Source organism: Meleagris gallopavo, chromosome 2 (genome assembly GCF_000146605.3).
Source record: "Meleagris gallopavo isolate NT-WF06-2002-E0010 breed Aviagen turkey brand Nicholas breeding stock chromosome 2, Turkey_5.1, whole genome shotgun sequence".
Classification (NCBI taxonomy): domain Eukaryota; kingdom Metazoa; phylum Chordata; class Aves; order Galliformes; family Phasianidae; genus Meleagris; species Meleagris gallopavo.
This window is the reverse complement of record NC_015012.2, coordinates 37,063,971-37,079,554: the sequence shown is the minus strand read 5'-3', so window position 1 is coordinate 37,079,554 and position 15,584 is coordinate 37,063,971. Positions and strand designations below refer to the sequence as shown.

Sequence of the window (15,584 nt, the reverse complement as noted above, 5' to 3'; positions counted from 1 at the left end):
AAAAAAATCACACTTGGTGTTAATCACCTGGAATAAAAATTTCCTTGCTAATATTTGCTAATTAGCAATTAACCTGCCCTTCAGTGCATAAACTGCATCATTAAATTTTCAAACTCTCTTACTCTTGATTTCATTAGTGTATAATTTTTTTTTTTAATAAACTTCACTAGGCTTCTAGCCTCAGCCTCTTCAGAGCACGTTCTCTTTACACCGTCTAGAAGGCTCGTGGAGCAGCAAAGCAACTCTTAGTTTTAAATTTGGTGGCTTTGACTCAAGTCTTTGGGTTAGTTACAATAGATTGTTGTTAGCAGCCATGAAGAAAAACTGCAGCAAGTACAGCAAGCTGCATCCAAAGACCATTACTTCAGAAACAAATTTACCAGGAACTTACAAAAGAAAATCTTAAGCTTTCTCACTTACTGACTGAAAAATAACGTACATCAGGAAAAAGACAAGTTTTACAAGGCTATTTTGGTAAAGATCCCTCTGGGACAGAGCCATGAGAAGTAACACATTACAAAAAGTAGCAATACATCTCCTAAAGCCATCCAAAAGCAGCTGACCAGGAAGGCAGCCTTCTCATATTATTTAAAGACTAAATTGCAGAAAACAGGATGTAGTGCATGCATCCTCCCCAGGCCATGCCAAAACAAGGAAAGCATACACAGGAACAAACAGAACGAGAGGTAAGCTGCCTCTTGCACCGTTCTCAGTGCACAGATACTCAGGTAGCTAAGATACAGACACTCAGGGAAGAGAAAGAGAACCACATTCAGGCTTTCTTCCTATTTACCGTATTGTTGAACTCTGTGCAGAAAAGTCCAATGGGGTAACATGGGAGCAATTGCTTTCTAAAGGGGTTGAGATGCATGGCTTTGCAGAAGCAAACCCTCTGGAAATCAAAAACAGCTCTGGTTTCCAGTAGTATATCCTGAGACTACAAAGATGCAAATTTGCTCCTGTCCACCCAATGCATTCTGCACGCAACCCTGAAGATTTTCTGTCTTCTTGCATCTCTATGAAAAGATGCTACACGAAGATGTATCTACAGGATGTAATTCCTAGAAGTACAAGTTCAAAGAGCAGTTCTATGAATTTGCCTCATGTAATATTAGATTCCATTTGACTGGCTATTTGGTTAGCACTGTGGAAGATAGTCAATATTTTAAAAACTTCATTTCAGGAGTACACTGAGGAAAAAAGAAAATCAGTCTGCAGCGATATTCTGTGATTAACTTTCAATCTATAAAGATGCATTTTACAGTTTGTATGTTAGCTTTGTATATTATCTTTTTTTTCATTTGTATATTAGTTCAGCACAGAACTCGATCCACAACATTTTTCCCTTCCGATAAGGAGAGGGGCTCACAAAAACCTTATGGTGTTTATACCACAAAGGTATATCATAATCATTTTTTCAAGAACTTAGGATGTCAGCATCATTTTTAAATTCCTTGCAGCATATAGGAAGTACAAAATCCTATCAATCTCTAGAAAAATAGCAAAAGAAATTAAGCTAACAGCACTTCTACAGTACTTAATGCTGCTTATAAATGCTGAGACTACAAGCTGCTACAGGCCTTTCATTTAAATAAGTTTATGTTATTCCAGGAAGATATACTCCTGGAAATAATGATACCATCACCTCTATCTATTTTTAGAATTATGTTTTCTATTCCAAGCAACTTCCTACAAAAATACAAAAAATAATGAATCGCAACAGAAAATGCTAATCTTTACTGGATGAGTACAAAGAAGCAGAGAAAAGCCTAACCATCAGATGAATCGGGGAAAATTAAGGGAAAACATCTTTTTGGTTTTATGAAGGGAAAAAAAAAAGAAAAAAAAAATCAAGAGAACATCATGTTTTTATTGCTATAAATAATCCAGACATGAATCAGAAATAATAATAAAAAGAACTACTATGCAGACCAAATGCAGCGTACAGCTGTACTTTCTTCCTATAGCAGCACGATAAGTTTTAAACCACTCTTATTTCCAAATATAAGCAAGTATTAAATATCGCCACAATAACACACAGAGTACTTAGGGATCTTTTTAACTACAGCTTTTCAATCAGCAGTGCAAAGGTTTTCTGACATTCAGTTAAATATTTTGAAAGGATCATAAAATTAGTCTTTAATATTTTTGAAAATTCAGAAAACCTGCTACAGAACCATTTTTCTGGTTGCTCTTATAAAACAAGATGTAAAATTCCACCAACCAGCCTTTTAAAATGATTGTCACCTAGGACATAAATAAATTCACATACACAGGGAAAAGATTCTTCTACTGTGTTCAGGTAAATTTGACTTTTCTTGTTATTCTGGATTTCTGAGTTATACAAGTTTTCAATGGGATTTCCTTGAGAATAGGGAAGATGACATTTTGCAGGGGAATTCTTTCAGAAATCAAAACGCTTACAATAAAACTGAAAAACTTTTTCAAATGAACTTGGAAATCAACACACTGAGCTATAACATTCTGTTAAAACTTTTAATGGAACAGAACAAGCAATAACAGTTGCTGATATTAAGATGGAAGAAAGTTTACCTGCTAAATATAGCAAAGAAAGAGTGGAATGAACAAGGAAATGAGTGGTCAGGCAACAGCTGCTATTAACTACATAAAAAATCCCTGAGACTCAGACTGCTCAGAAAGAGAAGGTGCCATAAGCTGCTTTCCCTCTTAAGAAAAGTTTCTCCTTTAAGCATCTGTACTGTTTTCAGTTACAGACAATATACTCAGTTAAATTAGACCTTTGACAGATGACCCATAACAGCTACCTATGTCTTCTTGCTTGAAATCATACTGATCATACTGCACAAGGCTTCTAATTCTAAGAATATGAACTGTTACCACCCTATAGATCAGGGAAAACAATATGCTATGTTAAAATTCTTTGTTGTTTTTACAGTTGGTTTTCGGTTTTGCTTTTCAAGATCTGGCTGTCAATTTTTTATTTTTTATTTTTTCCACTGAAATGTGAAAAGTTGTCAACTCTATAACTAAAGTCAACTGTGTACATTTCATTCATGGAAGTATTAAGGGTGCACAGGACCAAGTAATTCACCTCCTACTTTCAAAATTTCACATCTAAAGGGCTGCACAAGAGTCTCCCGCAAGCGTCATCTCTGCTGAGTGAATGTTACTAAATGATGCAAGGTATTTCTCTCTCTTCCCATGTTACCCAGAGCATACCACTGTCCAACAACAAAATCTAGCAATCAAGTTAAATAAACAAATACTATTCATAATGAAGGCAATATTTTTGTTTTAAGTGAGATTTGTACATTCTATTGCTTGTTCAGCTTGCAAATATTTTGGCCTGGATCTTTTAAAAGCCTTATGTAAAGCTTTCTAAAAATTGTTACATATTTTTAATTAGACTAATAACTTCAGCAGCACTGACCATGAGAAAGATAGGAGCATACAGGTCTTCAGAAAATAGAGCCTAATAGTAGCAGGAGGTCTGATTTGAAGTTCAAATTACAGGAGTAAAGCTAATGAGCACACATCGGTTGCCTTATCTGATTACAAACAGAGTAACTTACCCTGATTTGTCTTTTTCGTCAGCCTCTGCATTTATGGTAGAATTTTCCATTTCTTTAATCTTTTCCTCTTCTTTATCTTCTAATTTGGTTTCATCTTCAGTTTTGATTACATTCAAGTCCTTTTCTTGGTCAGGCTGCGTATACACTGAATCTGGCAAATTTTTTTTGTTCCCCTAAGACAATAAAACCTTCAGTTAATTTACAAGAAAAAATAAAAATTCAGAGGATTTCAGAAAAACAAAATGCACAAGTTATTGCGAAGGGAAAAAGAAAGCACTAGATTCTAGGGCTCGTTCTAAAACTACAGCATTTCCACTGGTTTTATTTTTGAAATTCTCAATGTAAGTACAACAGTCCTTGGTTGAATCCAGTCTCCTAGGCAGTTTTTGCTACAACAATATTAGCACACAATTCTTAAAACACTTCACAGGATACGTCTGCACTCAGGACGCAGAAACATCAGCACTAATGGTCACTGTGGAGCTTGTAGCAGCAGACAGGCCAAGGCTGGTGCCACCTGCATACATCACAGCTAAGTTGCATATTGACTTGAAAAACTACACTGCTTCCAGAGCAAACTGCTGTGCCTTCACTGCTCAGCTTACCACCCTACGTCTCCTTTTCTTAAACCACTGGATCAGTGCTGAATTTTGAAAAGGTAAAAAGATTTGTCTCTCTGGATCGATGAGCTAATTATGCCACTGCATATATCATATCTTTGTAGAACTTAGGAGGGCTTAGTTCTTAGTTGTATTTAGTTCAATACAAAATAGGAGTATCAGCACTGAAGGTAGCTGTGAGCATGTATTATCCAGATCACAATAAAGCCGCATGCTAAGTGGTCTCCATTTGACTCGAGAGGGCCCCAAACAGGTAGAAAGTTGCAGCTGCTTCCTACCAAGTCAAAGCCTTTGACATCACGAATCTCTAAGACAGGCACTTAAGAGATAAATATAGCTCAAAACTAACCTACAGCATGTTGTTTGTCTTGTTTTAAATCCGTTACAGAGATTTCAGTCTTAATACAAACTCATTGGTTATCAACACACTGTCTCTATCAACAGGCTATAATATGAACATGAAAATATTTTACCAGAAGAGTGGGCTTATCATTTTCTTTACTTTCATTATCATTCTCAGCTAGCTTTTTTTCTTCTTGTTGTACTGTTGCTACTTCCTCCTGCTTGCGCTCCTCCTTATCCACTTTTATTTCTTTTACATCCTGCTCTGGATCTTCACGCATCTTTAAATCTTTTTCTTTTTCACAGTCTTTACAAGGCTTGCTTGTCACTTTCTCTGGTAATGCCATTTGAAACTCAATATTTGCTGATGTACAGTACTCTTCAAAGCCATAGAGATATCTAAAAAAAAAAAAAAAAGCTTCTGATAAGCAAGTTTTTTGAAGAAAAATCATGCTATCTACCAGAAACTTAACAGGAGCAATATATTTTAAAGCTTACAAAGACTGTACTACAACCAAATGTACAGAACTTATGTATATTTCCACCGCTACCACAAGATCTCTACTTATTTTAGTGCTGTTTTAGCATAAACTGCATTGCTTATTACTTACTTTTTGTATGCACATTTAACATTATATCCTGCAGCTGAATTCAATACAGGGATTCCAAGATCTTGATAAACTTGCTTCCACACTGCTCCACTTTCAATCTGTTAAAGCAAATGTAATGATGGTTGCTGAATTAACTCACTGACATAGAGGACCAAGCTGTGTCTACAATTTCATACAATAATATTTAATTCTCTCTACAAAATCTCTATTTATCATACACTGTACTTCCACTGTAACACAAACTTAGCCTAGTGTAACTACTTGTAGTAATTTAGCATTTCCGCACTTCAGTAAGCCACAGCTGGCCCTTCTCTCCAGGTGGTAATAAAGGAAAAACAAATACAAAGATCAGTATAGTTAAAATAATTCTTGAAATATCACATCTAGAATTTTAATTAAATTGGAAAGAAAAACACTCATTCCAAGTATTAACAATACTACATCCCTGCAGTACTGCATCAGATAAACTAAGACTGGTAGCTACTGTATATCTTTAACACACTCTTCAGTGTCAAAGCTTTGTGACAGTGTGACATGCTCATTTCTCACCATCTGTGAAGGTAAAGCAGATCTACTGCGATACTAAGTACAAGATCCTCCCTTGTATAGTAGAAAGGCCGCACAGCACAAACCAACCTCCTCAGCTGACAGGCTAGATTTATGAGAAGTAGCTCGAAGCAGTAACAGAATCTGCTTGACCAAGAATTCCCTATGCATCAACTACTGCACTAAGACCAATTCCAGTCAGCACGTTCCTCTATATATTGCCCAGAATAGATAGGGGTTAAGTGTCTCACAACCAACTTGAACTTACGGTTACCTGCCTTTGGGATTTTACCGAGCAGCAACACTTTTCACTTCAGGGTAACAATTTTATCACAGACCTTTCTTGAAATCTCACAGAATCACACATGCTGGCTCATTTTATACAACAATAATAACACAGTGAGTAGACAACTGATTTAAAATATAACTAGTTCCTGGTAGAATACAATTTTAATATCTGGAGCTGCTACACAAGATTTTTTCTTTATTCCTACATAAGGAAAAACGTCATCCCCAGACTTTACAGATCAGTAATACTCACATTATCAAATCCTCCAAGCTTATGTACAAGTCTGAATAATTTGAACAGATTCAAATTTCTATATCCTAGTACAGGTCGTTTGTTAATAGGAGTTCCTGTAAAGATAGACAGTTATTAAGGTGTTTTGAAATATCTTTTTGAGAGCAACATGAAATCCACTCCACATATGCTACTACACTGTTAAATAGTATGGTAAATTTTCTGACCATCTCGTGCATCTACTGTTTATTTTTTGTCAAAACTAAAACTCACGAGTTTTAATAAGCCATTCTGCCTATATAGTTCAGTAATATAAATAAATTCATATATTTGCATTATTCCATATATTACTGAGTATGCACAAACGATGCAACTTCTCTTGCTTCTTATATATTCACTTCTATTTCACCCACTGAAAAAGCTGCCTCTAAAAGAACCAGCCTTGTCCTGCTGAGGGCCAGAATTAACAGACAGACTCATCTCCTAAGAGGACGGGAAGCCTGCAGCAAGGAATGCAATCTCACTGTTTCAAAAAATAAACTGTACAGTATTACTAGTTCACAGACTCAGGTCTTTGAAGTATTGCTAAGCAATACCTCTAAATCTAACAAGTCAAACATGGAAATGTATACCTCTGTCTTCCATGAACTTGTATAATTGCTGAAGGAAGTTCTCCCTTTCTTCAGGAAAAGGCTCTATTTCCTCCTGTTAAAAACAAAAAAAAGCACAAACATTTCACCCTTAAGAGTTACAGGCCATCAATAAGAAAATCACTTAGGTTCAAAAGTTTAAGTTTGTTTTTACTGTAGTCAGGAACAAGAAACTATACAAAGAATAACATTGGCCTCAGTGCTATGCCACATTGAGTTTTACGTAGCACACTTTATCAACATACATAAGACAGTAATTGTAATGACACATCTGAAACTGGATTTTTGATGAATCACTGTCATAGATATCATAAATACCATCAATAATTTTGTTCCTTTACACAAAGTCTGGGAGATACCAGTATTAATGCTCAAGGGATATCAGATCTCTATTTCCTCTGCAGTTAATCAATTTCTTAATGCTTGGATGTACTGTGCAACTTTCAGGAATGAAGTAGAAGATAAAATCGTGCTTGCACTTTCTCAGAAGTTCTAATCCACAGCACTGACAAACCACAGCCAATGACACCGCATGCTACTGCCATGAGGTACCAGCTGAATGCGTGCGTAGTGAGCAGGATCAATCCCAGAACTGAAATAACAATGGACATTTTGGATATTCAGTTCATTGCACTAATAAATCCTTGTATTAGATTTACTTAAATTAATAAACAGTGGGGTTTCCAAACAAAGCACTGGAGTTTAATTTCATTAGAAAATGTCACTTGCGACAACCGGTTGTAATAAAATATTAAGCCTATAATCAGAATTCTTAGAAATGGATGACTAAGCTACTTCAAAACAATATGCTGAAGAGAAGTTAGTTTTCTACATTCCTTTTTCTCTGCTACCTGGAAAGCTTCTAAAATTAAGTAATAAACTCTAAAACTTTTTTGTGTGTGGATCTCCATTCCATGTTTATTTTTTCATCCTTCAACACCCTCCTTTTGCTAAGCATTAAAGCCTCAAAAACACACTGCATTTAAAGTCAGACCAAGGCAGTTCAGAAATCAGTAGAAATAGAATACAATATTAAACATGACAAAAAAAGAAACAAAAACTGTGGCTGAAAATCAGGTTAAGGAAAGCTGTAGCAGGGTTTTTTTGCTGTATACTTCCCCTTCTCCATTAAACACAGTTGGAAAATGTACTAAAGCAAACCAGCACAAAAAAAAATTAAGAACTATTTGCACTGTGCTGAAACTGTTAACGTTTAAGCATATTTAATAACAGAAGTACAACGAAAAGTACTTCATGAAGTACTACAAATGAAGTACTCCAGTCAAAGCCACTGCAAAGGCAATACAAGATGAAAGTCTCTGTGAGGGACATGAGAGGATAAGCATCTATCCACTACCTAGTACACCAGCAAAACTCAGTGCAGGCTACTTTGATGAGCAAGGAGGACAGGTTACAACCTCACAAGGTAGGGCCAGAAGGAGTTGGGAGTATATAGTAATCCTCCATTGGTATGAGGAGCAATGCTGCAGCCCTGCAGTAGTACAGACACATACATGTAGATAAATGCTTGGTTAAGAAAGTTAACACTGCTACCATCAAACTTGAATATGACCACAAATGCTCCAATTGGAATGTATTAAGATTTGTTGTTCTTTGGTTTTGGGGTGAGGGGTACACAGTACTGAGGCAGAGATGTGGATTTTTTTTTTTTTTTTTTTCTTTTTCTTTTCCTTCTCATCATGTCACACATGACAGGTACTAGTATAGGACTTTTACTAGTACGCACTGGAACATGGTGAAGAGATCAAGGACACCTATTCTTGTTTTTTTTTTTCCTCCATTCCTCACCAACAAGAGACTACCTACCATAAGAAAGTGGTCTCACGGAGTATTTAAGGTATGGAAGATGAGGAAGGAGAAAGCTTTTAACCCAACAAAACTTTCAAGATGCAAAACGTCTGTTAGGGGAACTAAAATAAAGGTGATGAGTAGGCTGAACATAACACTGCTGCTCTTTCCTCCCTGTAAGACGTAAATGTTTGAAAAGTACTTATATTTCAAACGTAGTAATGCAAAGAGGTGTCAAAATGCCAAGCGAATATTCCTTATTAATATTCCCAATAAAGCCTTCTAAGAAAGTGTGCTAAGTGGGAAGCTTAAGACCTTGTGTGCCTCTGAAAAGACTTCTTTCTCAGAGTCTTTACAAAAATCAATACATGCTACATATTCTGTTAACTGTTAATATTCTCTAAAACATTCATGGAATCTCTTCAATAATCGCTGAGTACACAACAGGGTTTCCTAGATAACGGATTAAGGCAGACATACCATATTCTGTCATCTCTGCTTATTTCCAAGTTAGTTAACCACAGCACTAAGCAGGTTGCTCTGTAGCCTCTAATTTGTCTATGTCACTAAGGTAAAAGAAATTAGCTTATGTGATGATATCGAAATCTAGAAAAAAGCAACATGCTTCAAAGCAACAAATAAAATTCACACAGTACTTTAATCCAGAAGCAAAGCGAGAATCCTTGTCAATCCTTTTGGCTACCATCAGATTCAGAAGAGGACAGGAAAGCACTTTCCATTCCTTCATTTACAAAGCAGAAAAAGAGGGCAACACATCCTGGAAAGAGCTAGAATTATCTGCAGGTGGTGCTCTGTAAAGAACAAGCCCAGAGGTCCTACTGAAGAAAAGATGTTTCTTGGTAGTTGGGAGTACTGAAACTGTCTCTCCAAAGGCAAAAGCTACAAGGTCAAATATTTACAAACAGCATAGCTAAAGATGGCAAATATTTCCACCTAAAATAAGTAGCGATGGAATGACTGCTATAAAATGACTATATGTTACACTGCAGAGGTAAAAATCTTCTTGCTCATCACATCCATGGCTAGACATAAACCTGCTCTGGAAAAAAATCAAGAATTGTACTGAGTCCATGGAAGTACACTTTGTTTCTCAATGTATCAGAGCACGTATTGGACTACACAATTTAGATCAGAGCTGCCTAATCTCCTGCAAGTGTGGAAAAGTGGCAAAGATTTTCTCGCACTTTTGAATCCTCCCTAAAATAAAAAAATGAATAAAAGAGAGAGCCTCATCCTCTGGTATGCCAGAACTACAATTTTGAAGGATTATGTAGTCAGTAAAAGACCATAACAACCATTTATCTATCACGCTCTTTAAATTTCCACTATGGATGGAAATTTCAGCTTACTGCATTACTGTCAGCAGCATAACAAATCAGAGAAACAGATCTTGAAAATACATGCCAAGTGAAAGATTCAAAAAGCCTCTCTTCCAGCTTCACAGCCAGCTAGATAAAGCTCTTTCCACTAATTTTCTTCTTTCCTCATAATTTTTTTTTTTCTGGACCAAAAGTTGGGAGGGAATAACAGAATTAGAAAACCAAGCATGAGGCAGGGTTCCATATTTCCAGTACAAAAGAGAGAACAAAGGTGAAAGAGGAGTGCACAGACTCCATGCTTTGATTGAAAGTTCTTCTGCTTCTTCACATCAGGGTAGCCAGAGAAATAGCTTTGTAGTACAGCAATTCTTCAGTAGAACAGGATAAAAGAAAGGTACAACAACTCACATTTCTTGGTAGTTATTCAAGAGTCTCAAAATCTCTTTTCTTTTCACTACTAGAAAACCAGTAGATTCTGCTTTCTGTAGTTAAAAGTGAGCAGTGAAAGATCAATGGAAGCTACTTGAAGTTTCTGCTTTATAAAAGAATCTATAGTTATGGGCCGGACAGTAATTTGAGAGCATGAAACTGAGAGAGGAGGACAGGGCGACAAACATACAGGGGAGAAAGAGACAAAACAGGACCATACGAGCCTACTTTGGCTTATTTTTTCAAAAGTGACAAGAACACAGGTCAGGAACAATAGCTCAGAGATGCTGCCTCAGGTGAAGCTGCTGTATAGAAGATAACAAGTTTCCCTAGGCCTTGAAACATGTGCTAAGCAACATATTTACTGAGGTAGTAGTTCTACAATCAGTAGAAAAGCTTACCATCACTTGTGTGTGCAGTTATTTACATGGACCTTACATGGACCTTACTACACTGCCATAAAGGAAAACTACGGCCTTCTGCACAACACAACACACTCACCAGCAACATTATTACAGAAAGACAATGCATTATTTGGAAGGAGAGTGATCAAAGAAGTGGAAACCCAACTGGGCCATGACTGACATTTGCTCTAAGAAACGTGATGATCTGCTCTGGTGAAAAAACTCCTCTGCCTTTCAATACTGAAACAGAATTGTGCAAAGAAAACAGGTGTTTTCAAAGCAAAGAGAAAGTTCATAGAAACATAGAACGCCTCGGTTCGGAAGGGACTACAAAGATCACCTAGCTGCAACCTCTCTGCCACAGGCAATGTTGTCAACCACTAAGATACTAAGAATATATCTTCTACACATGCAAAGTCTTGGTAGAACACCAAGATATGCTTTTAATGATTTCACATACTCAAAAGCAACAGTTTCACCAAAGAATAGGATGCTCGTAAAGTTGAACAAGTGTTTTGACACCTCAGAAACTTCTGAGGATAACATCAGACAGTGATATTTACAGTGCATGCATGTTTCCTATTCATAAAGAGAGAAACAGGGTTTAAAACCCTCCAGAAAGATTTTGAACAGATTTATCATTCATGTATTCTTTGAATCAACCAATTGCTTCCTCCAAGGGAACCTAGAAGAAGCTCCAGGAAAAGGCATACGCCTGCAGAGAAATGCTTTACTCTTTCGCTGAGAATGGCTGTAAGGTAGTAGATAGATGAAAAGAAAAGAAAGAATTCTATAAATGTTAGTGCTGAACTCTGAAATTAAACTCAGCACTTGAGCAGATTATATGTGCATTTTGAAGGTTTGTTTTAAAGTAATAAAAACACACTGCATATCCTTCATCAGGATATGCATTTAGGTGTTTTTAAAACATGTACCTTTCCAGATGGAAGACGGTTTAACCTTTAACAGGTAGTGGGCAAGTTCCATTTAGAAATATGCATAAGTAAAGGGAACCTTTCTTTCTCTTAGTAAAAGCAATATGCATGAGAGCACACACCAGTATCTACCCCTTCTTCACTCTGCTCAGTTTCTCACAAGGTACTGTAACTCTTCTGTGGCTGCATTAAGATCAGCATGGGAAAGATTCTAAAAGCAGAATCTGAGTTTACTTTTTTTTTTTTTTTTTTTTTTAAGTTTCACTGACACAGGCCACTGACTGCACTTTTTTTTGCTTAGTGATTCAAAGATAACTGTTAGACTTCCATGTTGATATTTTCACATTAATCTTTGTTAAACAGAGATTTTAAAATCTGAGAAGCCAAACTGTTGCCTGTATTAAGATGCTATATGCTGTCAAATAATAACAATTCCTAACTAAATATTAGTCTTGATAACATCAGTTGTGTATCCAAGCTACTTGCATAGTAACTTCACTTGCCTCTTCCTCACTGCTGTTATCCTCTTTTTCTTTTTCATCTTCCTCTTCCTCTTCAGCTTCACTGCTGGAGCTGTCTTCTTTCAATTCTGTTTTCCAGTTACTAGGAACAGTTTTATTTTTACGGAATTCAAGAGCTTGGTCAAAAGCTGGAAGAGGACCAGAATTAGGACCAGAATTTGTTAGCAGTGCAGGAAGGATCAATTTCACCAAATGTTTTAATCAAAAAAAGTAGCTGAGGGGAAGCAAAGACTGCTAATTAACTATTCCACCCCAACTTCATAGAACTTCAACTAATTCCCTGTGTTGTCCATCTTTACTCACCTTACCCAGCCATACTAGCCTCATCTTCTCCATACATCAAATTATTCAAAGCTATTATTAGGATGATGAATATATTTGAGAGAATCCCTCCACTAATGAGTTTACACTGCAATTTATGCACATTAAACAAAGAGGAAAAGGAGGAGGAAATATTTACAATCCCATTTTAGAAGTTAAATCACACAAGCTTCAGCTTTCAAACAAATTCACAATTCCAGGTTCTTGTGTGCATAAAAGTAACACCCTCAGACCTATCAGGAGTACTGTGATAAAAATAACTCTATTAAGGTCTAACACAAAGGCCAAATAGTAAATAACCTACAAAACTAACAAGCACTGTACAATTACATCCTTTGTTTGACACATCTACATTTAATACAGGATGCTTTTTATTGTTTGAAGAAAACCATTCCTACAGGTTTTCAGCAGTATTTAGCCTCAAGATATATAGGATCTTTTCCTCTAACAGTTATAGCATTTTTACGACATGAATCAATCCATCACAAAGTTGGTACAACTGGCATAAAATAAATGGATGCACACATTTTCTCATTAAAAGCTATTTTTACCTTGTTTTAACAGAGCATCAGGCTTTGGTGAAGTTTCACTAATTTCCCGAACATCTTTTCTTGGCACAGAAACACTGGATAATTTAAGAAGCATCCAAGAATTATTATTAAAAGTATATATTATAAGGATTTCAAAGATAAATTAACACTATAAAACAGAGCTGATCACTAAGATCATAACTATTACTAACAATACAAAAGCAGAATATGAAGGATACCTGAACAATTCCACTGTGTAACAGTCTGGTATGGTATTAACCAGTTAGTGGACTAAAATAAAAACTTCTACATAAATGTAGTTACAGCACATAATCTATTCACTACATATTGAAGAAAACTTTCTGCTAAAATACATTTTCTCAAATCTGCCTAGTATATATTTCCTTAGAGAAAAACCTAACATTAGCTTAGCAAGTAACTACTCACTCACAAACACCTCCCCCACATGAAACCTAAATTAATATTAACATACAAAATACTTCAAATTAAAATACAAAGCACTTTTTAATTTCTGCTGTGGCTAGATTCAAAGAAGCTGATCTGAACAGCAGCTTGGACTGTGGAGACGGAGAGGTTGGGGGTGAAGCATGTATACACACACTTGCCTGCACACACTTAAACGTGTTTCTCCAGTGTTGTGCGCTGAATGCATGAATAACTGCCAAATGGCACCAGAAAGCAATAGCCTAGACTTACTAAGTAACTAAACTACAGTTAAATCATTAAGTGTGTCACTGTCTTTTCTGCAAAAGCATTCTGTTAAAACAAGCTAAGCAAAATAAATAGCTGGAGCTTTTAAAACTAAAACCAGGAAAAGAGAATACTATTAACATACATCAAACTTCCTTCCTTACTGTCATGAGCTGAACACAAAGTTCTCTGTTCTACTATGAACCCCCTACAAACTGGTTTTCTAGGTTTCACTATTTTCCTTCCTCCCTTGAATAGCATCACAGCTCTTTTTGGAGAACGCTAACACGCAGCTGTAGTCTATACTGAGACAAACGTACACCTTTTACCTCAAAAAAAAAAACAAAAAAAAAGCTGTGCACATATTTATATTCCACAAACACATCCATCTTCTAATGACATGTAATGACATGTAAGCACATGGCCATGTCTCTGAAAAGCAGTGCTCTGCTCCAATCAGAGCAAGAAAAAAAGAATGCTTTATTTGCCACAGTTGTAACAATTATTAAGAAAGTTGAGGGCTAATTTTACCACTATGTAGCCTATTTACAGTTTTCTAAACACGAGAAAAATGTTCGCAGAAACTTTCTGAACTGTTATTAGTATTGTATTCACTGTATCTCACACTATGATTCGCTTGACTGGTACACATGCTATTAATTATCAGTCTCTACGTTCTTACTTACAATTTGCCATCCTTAAAAGAACGAACGAGAATATTGTCTTTTTTCACTGCAATATCATCACTGCAGTCTGGACAGACCACCTGCAAAGATATTACAAATGCAAAATTTAGAGAGAAAAAGAGAGTAACAAGATAGTAATAGTATTTACCAATGGTTCTCAAAAAATTTTCGGGTTCATTTCTCTCCAGCAACACTGCAATGAAAGGAACTGAGATCCCTCAAAACACAAGAGCAAGATCTCTCAAAACTTCGCTCACCTGGAATTACTGAATATAGAGATCCATGCTTGCTGCCTGGAGGAAACTAGCTGCTGCCACCAGAGAAAGGTCAAAAAAAACCTTCTGACAAACACTAAGTACCTGTCACGTCACTACAGTAGATTCTACTCCTCATCCTAAAAAGGCTCATCTCTCAACAGACACTGCCATCAGGGATCTCTTCTGAACACGCCCAGAAATTGCGAAGATGTTATAACTCACAGTTTCAGAGGAGAAAAAGAAACAACCAAACAAACCCCTGCTCACACAATTTTATAAAGAATCATAGAATCTGTTGAGTTGTAAGGGATCTTTAACAGCCATATGGGCCAACTGCCTGGCAATGAAATGAACTAACCTACAGCTAGGTCAGGTTGCACAGGGCCCCATGCAGCCTGACCCTGAATGTCTCAATAAGCTACCTACTAGGAGATAAAAATGTCTGATGTACAAGGGTTATGATAGGCTCTTTAATTCAAGAAATAAATTTAAGTCTAGCCTAACACTGAGATACCACCTTCAGCTTATTGCAATTTTAAAAGCTATCTGAATCTTTTAAGTTAGTATAAAAGTCATTAATTTACAAAGTTGAGGACTTTGATAACACATACATTATTCATTGATGTTCCACACCTACAGAACAGGAAAGCAGCCCTTTCCATCCTTTCCATTTTTCTCTCAAAACTTGAATTGCTCCCAGAAAGTTAAGAAAACTCTGGTTGATACGAAGCCCCAAGGAGCAGCAAATGACTGCAACTCTAATTTAGTCCTGGTAAACTCCTCTTCTCTTAGAGCAGT

The 15,584-nt window shown here is 36.4% G+C and overlaps 1 protein-coding gene across 1 annotated transcript in view; it reads right to left on the bottom strand.

Moving 5' to 3' along the window:
• ARID4B (AT-rich interaction domain 4B) overlaps positions 1–15,584 on the bottom strand; it is a 77,693-nt gene that overhangs the window by 23,343 nt on the left and 38,766 nt on the right. Inside the window, exons 8-15 of the mRNA XM_031552194.1 lie at positions 14,530–14,609; positions 13,154–13,227; positions 12,264–12,409; positions 6,826–6,898; positions 6,215–6,309; positions 5,128–5,225; positions 4,648–4,915; positions 3,555–3,727 (exon numbers count right to left, since the gene is read on the bottom strand). Of these exons, the coding sequence (XP_031408054.1) occupies positions 3,555–3,727; positions 4,648–4,915; positions 5,128–5,225; positions 6,215–6,309; positions 6,826–6,898; positions 12,264–12,409; positions 13,154–13,227; positions 14,530–14,609 (1,007 nt within the window). The remainder of the gene's footprint in view (positions 1–3,554; positions 3,728–4,647; positions 4,916–5,127; positions 5,226–6,214; positions 6,310–6,825; positions 6,899–12,263; positions 12,410–13,153; positions 13,228–14,529; positions 14,610–15,584) is intronic.